This window comes from Papilio polytes, unplaced genomic scaffold (genome assembly GCF_000836215.1).
Source record: "Papilio polytes unplaced genomic scaffold, Ppol_1.0 DF824270.1, whole genome shotgun sequence".
Classification (NCBI taxonomy): Eukaryota; Metazoa; Arthropoda; class Insecta; order Lepidoptera; family Papilionidae; genus Papilio; species Papilio polytes.
This window is the reverse complement of record NW_013524934.1, coordinates 407,253-416,068: the sequence shown is the minus strand read 5'-3', so window position 1 is coordinate 416,068 and position 8,816 is coordinate 407,253. Positions and strand designations below refer to the sequence as shown.

Below are 8,816 nucleotides of genomic sequence, written 5' to 3'. Positions count from 1 at the left end.
CATTTTCTATCTTTAAATATATTCGGACAGATGATATTATTGAGTTGCTTATAATGAAAATCGCATTTAAAACATACATGTCTATCTGTCTGTCTGTCCGCAAGCCGTGTTCTTGGGGTCAATCTCCGAAACGACTGTGCCGATTTCGCCATGACTCACTGAAGGGTAGCTGACATAGACAGGCATATTATAGGCTACTTTTTCTTACGTAGACGAAGTCGCGGTCAACAGCTAGTAGTTTACAATTAGATGTATAGTTAGAATGTATCGTTGACCTAATAATTTTAGGTGATATGGTATTCTATAACTGTGGTATAAAGTTTCGGGGGCGACGTCCTGGACAAAGGTAATTAGGTTCGGGAGCGGCCGGGTCACAGGAATGTGCCAGGTCGCAGATATCAAGCCCGTAATTTGACAGGATCTGCTATTATGGACATGTCAAAGGCACGTTTGACATGCCAGGATTATAAGAGGCCGTTCACACTGCTCTGGAGAGGCAATTTCAAAATCACTTTATCGGTTTCCTCTGAAATACATTTTAGTATTGAAGTGCCAACAATTCAATTGGTTTACTATCTAATGGTTTATGCAAATTGTGGTACTTTTTTCTGTTTGTTGTTTCGTAACTTATATAAATTAATTTTACATAATTATTCAATTCATATAATTTACTTATATGTTAACAGTTTGTATATAATTTTGACACGGATTCATGCGTAATATTTGCTGTTTCATTTCTCAATTAGTGTCGAATTATATGTGCTAACAAATTTGTTTGATTACTGTAGGTAAATATTTATTAATTAAAGTGTACTAGCGCCAACATGTTTGCCTATGTTTTAGTAACAATTGAAAATCATTGTCGATTTATTTGTGTTACAAAAAATCAACATTTATTTTACATTTTATTACATCACTAGCTGTTTCTGTGCGGCTTCATCCGCATGAAATTATGAAAATTTTATTTCATTGTTTACATTTGTCAAATTATCAATAGCAAATGACATGACATGACAAACCTTAGCAATCTTTCTTTCTTGATGTTGGCAGCAACTTATGGTCTCTAAGTTTAATAGCGTGAAAATATATAGCCTAAAGCGTGACGTAAGTGTAGGCTTTTTTATTAAGAGAAGAATTATTCAAAAATATGCTGTAATTACTGACATCTTGGGCAACAAAAAAGTGTGTGTTTACGCTTTATTATAATAGTACAGATATACTGTATAGATAGGTTTTAAAATAAAATCATTTTAGGGAGATATGTGTATTGGTAAAATATGTATAGAAAAAGACATAAAGAATAATTTGACAATCTATTGTATTTATAATGGTTTGAATTCTTGCTTTTTGACCGACTTCCCAAAAGAAGAAGGTGTCAGTCAATTTAGATTCATTACTTAAACGTTACTATACTTTCAATTGTCAATTGTTATGGTACAAATGTAGAAAGCCTTACGTATAAATATCACTGCATATGTACCTTGGCTGACACCGACATCAAAGTAATAGTAATTGTACAATACAGACATAACAGCTACAATAAGGGAGGTTTATTATTTTGAAGGAACTACTTTTCGTTACTTTTTGGTGTACTGTTTTTTGAGAATATTTTGTTTTTAGTGTATTTTGTTTGGAAGTCGGTTTTGTTTTTTTTTCTAAATTGCTGTTAATATTTTGTAGTTTAATGTTCACTAAGGTTGTCGATAACAATACTAAGGGACTATTAAAATGTGCCTTCGCTTAATACGTAAGTAAGTATTGTATGCTTAATTTGCATCTTCCGATATACCAAATCTGGGTAACAATATACTGACGTAACACTAAGTTACCTACGTAAGTTGTGTTTAAGTTTACTGACCTGTAGCATTAAGTTACGCCCGTGGATACATCCCACATCTATGATTGGGGTTCCTAACTTGTAATCTTAGAAAACAGCACTTCCGATATGAATACAAACATTAAGTATTTGTGAATAAACAAAAATTTGTAAAGCAAATTATATGTCTAATAGAAAGTTAAGAAGATAATTAAACCATACATAGGCTTTTACTACCTTTCACTCGCGACTCCGTCCGCGTGGAATTGAAAAAACAAAAGTAAGCTACCTATGTGTTCTTCCAGACTATCGTCTACATCTGTACCAAATTTCATCGAAATCGGTTCAGCAGTCTAGGCTATAAACTATAACAAACGTCCATCTATCCATTCATCCATCCACCTGCGACTTCATCCGCATAAAATTATGAACATTTTATTTTATTGTTTACATTTGTATAATTATCAATTACAAATATCAAAATTACATAACATGATGACAACCTTGCTTCCTTGATGTTGGCAGCAACTTTCTCTTTCCCACATTAGGGTTTTTATCCAAAATATTTACCCCCTAAGTTTAATGGTGTGAAAATAAATAGCCTAAAGCGTGATGTAAGTGTAGGGCTTTTTATTAAAGAAAGAATTATTCAAAATATGCTGTAATTGCTGACATCTTAGGCAACAAAGAAGTGTGTGTTTTCGCTTTATTATAATAGTATAGAAGTATAGATTAAAAGTAAAACTAAATCTATCGAAAGCTATTTACTATTATATTTATAGTCTGACGTAGTACGCTTCTATTTAAATGTAAACTACATTTGACTTAATAAAGCTCCGGCTAACAACTGGGAACCGGAAAAACATGCCGGAACCGCACTTCCGGTGCGATAGCCTACACGCAATCCATGTTTGATTGAACCTCCATTGTTCCAACATTACTATAAAGTATTATCTTGTCCAATAAAACGTTTACAAAATAAGTAAACAAAAATTACGTTTTAAGTATAAAACCAATTTGCTTTAATTCAAGTTTTGATAATAATTTCGCCCCTAAAACTAAATAAAATACCTCTTTTACTTTACACTCAAAGACTTTTATAATTTTTATACTCCACAGATTACCTAAACGATCTTGAGTAACAGTGAAACTGAAATGACGTCATTACGAGTCGACAGAGCGCGTCTGTTAGTAATGGTGCGAATTAAAAACAAATCAATAATACTCGAGTATAGTGCGCTTCAAATAACATACAATTATAATAAACGTACTAAAAATAACAGAGACAATGTGAAAAAGTACAAATGTATACAATATTAATTATTAGTACATTTTTTAAACACGTTCTGATTTAACAGATAAAAAGTACGAAAAATCAGTTATCAGTTAAGAATTTTATTTAATCTACATTACGTCGATGTGAAGGAGGAACTGCTACTGATTACAACATTCCAAAATAATCTTTAATTTGTAGGGCAATGTACTGTTCTAATTGTTTAAAAAGGTTCAATTAATTACCTAAAAACATTCAAACGAATCAACATGACCTTTTTTGAAGACATAAAAACTAAAGCAAACATAATCAGGAAGTCTATAATACCGGTCTATGACTACAATTGTCAAATTGATTTCTAAAATACATTTCACAATTTAACGTGAAAATTCCACACCATTAATATTCATGTCAAGGTGACCAACACTCGATATTTTCACTATATCTTACACGAAAACTTATCTCGCTCGCTATACGCTGTCAGTTTTCTGATAACAGCTCGGGATGCGATGGCCCCTGATAACAGCGATAAAGCCGCATTAAATACTAGTATTATTCTAGACACTATGACTAACGTCGCTTTAGTAGTGGGAGCTGCGAGCAATTTAGGTTTTAATGTACTAAAAAAACTCACAACAGTGTACAAAGGGAAGATATATTTTACAACAGAAGATGCCTCCACGGGATACAACATACAAGAAACGTTGGAGAAAACAGCTGATGTTGAATTTATACAAATGGACATCACTTATACGAAGAGTATAATCAAATTGAGACATCACATACAAGATCTGGATGAAAGAATTGATTTGTTAATAAACAATACGGAATACGTACAAACGGATAAGAAAATAACCCATGCTGAAAAAGTGAGACGGACATTAAGTGTAAATTTCTACGGTTATATAAATTTCGGGAAATTAGTCTATCCAATATTAAGTGACAACGCAAGAGTAGTGAATGTATCAGGACCGGCAGGTTTACTAGCTACAATAGAAAATGAAGATATTAGAAGAAGAATAAGCGATCCTTATCTCACAGAAGATGAATTAGTAGCGATTATGCAGGAGTACGAAGAAGCTGCTAGAAAGGGAATCGAGAAGACGGAAGGCTGGGGTTTGAGTGTGACTGCAGTTAGCAAAGTATCTCTAAACGCAGTTACATTTCTTCAACATCGAGAATGGTCTGATAAAGGAGTTGTAATAAATTGTGTGAATCCTGGAAACATTTCTACCAGAGAAGGAAGGAAGACGACTAAAGTATATGAAGAAGGTGCTAAGGCTATTTTGTATTTGGCTTTGGAAGCTCCGTTAACGATTAAAGGCAATTTTGTATGGAGTAATTATAATGTTATTGAATGGAACAGTGATCCGTACGTCGAAGTGACTACTGTCTAATTAAGGACTAATCTATTTCTTCTCTAATTAATTTATTCTTATGCTTTAATAGATGTTCTTTTCTGTGCGTCATAGATGTAGTTTATCTAGAAACTAGCTATTCCCAAGCGACTTCATCCGCATGAAAGTATAAATTTTCATTTTATTGTTCACATTTGACAAATTATCAATTACAAATGTCAAAATGTCATAACATGTGTAATGTCAAATCATGGCAACCTTGTTTCCTTGATGTTGGCAATAACTTATAGTCTCTTTCCCTCATTAGGGTTTTTATCCAAAATATTTACCCATAAGTTTAACGGCGTGAAAATATATAGCCCTAAGCGAGACGTAAGTGTAGGGCTTTTTACTACAAAAAGAGTTATTCGAAAATATGCTATGATTGCTGACAACAGAGAAGTGTGTGTTTACGCTTTATTATAATAGTATAGATGAATCTGTTTGTGTAATATTTTATTTTAAAGACTAATTATTGTTTGTGAAACGTGTGCATAAATACACACAATACGACTTATTTTTTTTCGTTTGCTCTGCCACGCCTATCATGTATCATGTGATATTCTCATTATTAAAGAAGAAAAATTAACATAAACCATTTATATAACAGCACATCTGAGCTAGTCAGTAAAATGTTTTAAACCTACGTGTATGGGACGGTTTTAATGGATATCCAATGTGTGTACAAGGTGTGTACCTTGTACAGTCAACTGACGTAACAATTTGTTTTGGCTATTTGTATTTGTATTGGAAACTCGTATATGGTGGATTTTGCATTATCTAAATACTTAGTACAATACGAGTAGCCATTAAAAAAATGTTACATTCGTGTCATCACAAAATAAGTATTCTAAATTCCACCCATGTCTCTTTAACGCGCACACCACGTTCTTGGAAGTTTTATAACTTTAAAGTTTACATTCTACAAGTGCATAATTACAGAGCTTAAAAACTTGTTCACTTACATAACATAATATTCTCATATTTTAAATATACGAAAATGAAAGAAGCATCTGATTATTTCATTTATACTTTAACAGTTGTAGAGCCGTGATTACATCGTGAGTTTTCACTGTTAATATATCTGTATAAAAACTATTGTTATCCCTGTTCTTTCAAAGATAATGACAGTGACAATAACATATTTTGCACAAATGTTTCAACAGTGGAAACGGTGACGGAATACAGACGTGATATTACAGACCTATTTATCTGCAGATGCCGTGGTAATTACTGTCGATTTTAGAATCCTGGCTTAAAATGCTCTAGTCATTGAGTCATTGGGTACATCATTATTTATGTACTGGCCAGTCCGCTGGTAATGTATTATCTTATCTCATATCGAAACTGGCGTTAACGGAATTCACTGACTCTGAATATTTCGCGTGTAAAGTGATATTGTTATCGACATTGTTAGTACATTACATGTTTTTATAACAAATACTGACTTAAATAGGCATTGTTACAATCACTATAATTTAATAGTTGAACGCCAACTGTCTAATTGTTAAGAGAGCGGAGTTCCGAATGAATAGTCGTGGGTTCGAATCTTATAATTCAAGTGTCATAAACTGAATCCTACCACAAAAGTGAAGCATACTCGAAATTACTGAAAGATATTCCAGTAAAAAAATCCGCTAATACTAGCTATCATACTAATGTTATAAATACGAAAATTTAGATGTATGAATGGATGATTATTAGAGTTTGTAGTCTAAACTACTTAACGCATTACGTTGAAATTTAGCATAGAAGTAGCGTAATTTTTTTTATAACATTTGGTGACAAACGAGCAAGCGGCCACCTGAATCCACCGAAAGGGCATATCGACCGCTGCCCGTAGACATCCGCAATTGCAGATGCATTGTCTACCCTTATGCGACGGAGGAGGAGACGCACATAAAGAGGATATTTCCCCTTCCTATGCATCTAATCCGCCGTCAAATCCACTTCCCCTTTACATCGTCTGCTTATAAGAAAATAGTGGTAAAGAGAAAGGGACTTAAAGGCCTCTGGCACCACACTTCAGACAAAACTCTGAATTTCTTCCATTTCACGCCTGTCTTCTGTGTGGTCGCGGTATTACACCGGGCGTGCCGGTCCATTCGTTCTAAGATGTTAAAGCGGGCACTACCACTGTTAAAACTGAACAAGGATTACTGCAGAAATAATTAAACTCACAAATTCCTTAGTTACTATTTAACTGAAAGTTTAAATTACACAATTATCTACATTTAAATTAACAAGAACTTATCAAGTTAATCAACTGTGTAAGAAAACAGAATCTTGAAGTCATCGATCGTACAAAAAGACTGCAGTCTGTAAAAGTTCAATTAATTAACTTCTTAACTAGAAAAAGTTTAGAACTAGTGACAGAAGGGGGCGCTGCAAGACGTTGTATTAAATATTTTTGTTCGCAACAACTTTAATTGGAATTAGATATAAAACTGGATAGCGGTTACTTGATACGTTTATTATAAAGAAATACAATGAACAAACATAAACGTAAACAAGACAATACTTAAACGAAGTATTCAAGATAATTTGTAAGAAAATTTTTAAATATAACACCGCGATCAAAGCATGTACATAAATATAATATGAACAAAAAAAATAGTTTACTAACACATGCATTTAGTAACGTTAATACATTCATCTTTGTTTTAAAATAGACACACAAATGAGTGACAATAAACGCAATAGGTAGAGGTAACATGAGCACAACTGTAGGTGAACGAAGTTGAACAGATTGGTGTTGCGTTAGCTTGTTAAAAGTTTTAGACGCGCTAACATTTGTTAACATAGAGGTAAAATTGCTACGATACATTTAAAGGGTGGTCTCTAATTATAAGGTATACAAAATGAATGTTAATTTAACAACATAAAAGTTAGAATATAATTCCATTTTATAATTCGCATTTATTATTTTGTAAGCATAAAAGTGAGACTGATTTTATTACTTGTATAAAGGTATCGTAGTCGACAAAAAAAGTAACCAATTTTGTATTCAAAATAGAATAAAATCCCGGGGAAATCTTTCAAATTCAACATCATTCAGTAAATAACTCCTTGTACGTTGGAACTAAAAAAAAAATCTAAGAAGAATATCGACAAGAGGATGCCGACAATAGTTGCGCAGTGAGCTTAGTGCTTCAGCGAGGAATCTCCGAACAGTCGCCGGATCTTCGGTTGACAAATTGCGCTGCCAACTGTACATCGCTTACGTCCCCAATGCTACTGCATTGTCACTCGCTAAGCTGATAGAGAAAGACATTATTTGGATCTTTACTGATTGTTTAAATAGATAATTGAAAATATACCTCATTGTAAGCTTAAATACAAAAAAGTGATTACGAAAGGTCTCATGCAGTGACAACGGGAACATACATAAGTATCAAAACATTAAAAAAAAATCTCTCTCATGTCTGATTTCTCTTCTATATGTTTTCTTCCTCTTTCGTACAAGAAAAGGATGAGAAGGGAAGTAAATTTGACGGAGGATGGGACGCATAGATAGGGGAAATATCCTCTTTTGCGTTTGTCTATGGACAGCCGTCGCTTCTATTCAAGCGAATTCCAATGGCCGTTTACCCGTTTGTCACCTTATACTATAAGAATAGCTTCAAATTAAACGATCGTCCATTGTTTTGTTTAAAGTAGGTTTGATTCCTTTCATCATTTAGTAGCAACGTAAATAAAATCCAAAAGTAAACTTTTCCGTTCTTGCAGCTTCCTGTCATCCGATATTCACAATCGAACGGGCAGGTAAAGTTATAGGATAGTTCGTTAGGAAGGTCTGAGCACATGAACTAGCAACTTCCCCCGGCGCGCCCTCTACCCGCTGCACAACTTTGTCGATGGATAGAGATGTAATGCAAACGTGCAGGTAGCAAACTTTTAACAAGCACTTATTCTTGATATCGATGTCTAAAATGTTGATATTCTTTGATGTTATTTGACTTTTGAATAGTGAACGGAAAAACATCATTATATCACTGTCTCTGCAACATTAATAACTACAACTTTCTACACTTTTCATCTCAATATATTGATACATTAAAATTCTATTTATTATTTTTTTACACTCACATCAAAGAGTACATCTTTCTCTTTTGAATTTCCATAAACAAGTTAGTCCATTGACTCCGCAAAGCAAAGGGGACTCGAGTTTAGAAATTCCTTTCTGTTTCGGTGCAGTTTTCGCGCCAAATTACTGGAACAAATAAAGCATGACAGCTTGTCATATAGCATTCCCGCTGACACGGTGCGCGGCGAGCTGCGGCGGCGTCGCGTGTTTGTGACGCGTCATTACTGGCTCTGCGGGCCGTCG

General features: G+C 33.8%; 1 protein-coding gene across 1 annotated transcript; it reads left to right on the top strand.

The window, feature by feature from the left end:
• Positions 1-3,654: 3,654 nt before the first annotated feature.
• Positions 3,655-4,651, top strand: LOC106105570. The gene has a single exon (XM_013285970.1). The coding sequence runs from the start codon at positions 3,656-3,658 to the stop codon at positions 4,484-4,486; it is 831 nt and encodes a 276-aa protein (XP_013141424.1). The 5' UTR covers position 3,655; the 3' UTR covers positions 4,487-4,651.
• The last annotated feature ends 4,165 nt before the right edge of the window (positions 4,652-8,816 follow it).

Excerpts from the sequence above, each read along its gene's own strand:
- LOC106105570 (XM_013285970.1), top strand. The coding sequence starts at position 3,656 with ATGACTAACGTCGCTTTAGTAGTGGGAGCTGCGAGCAATTTAGGTTTT.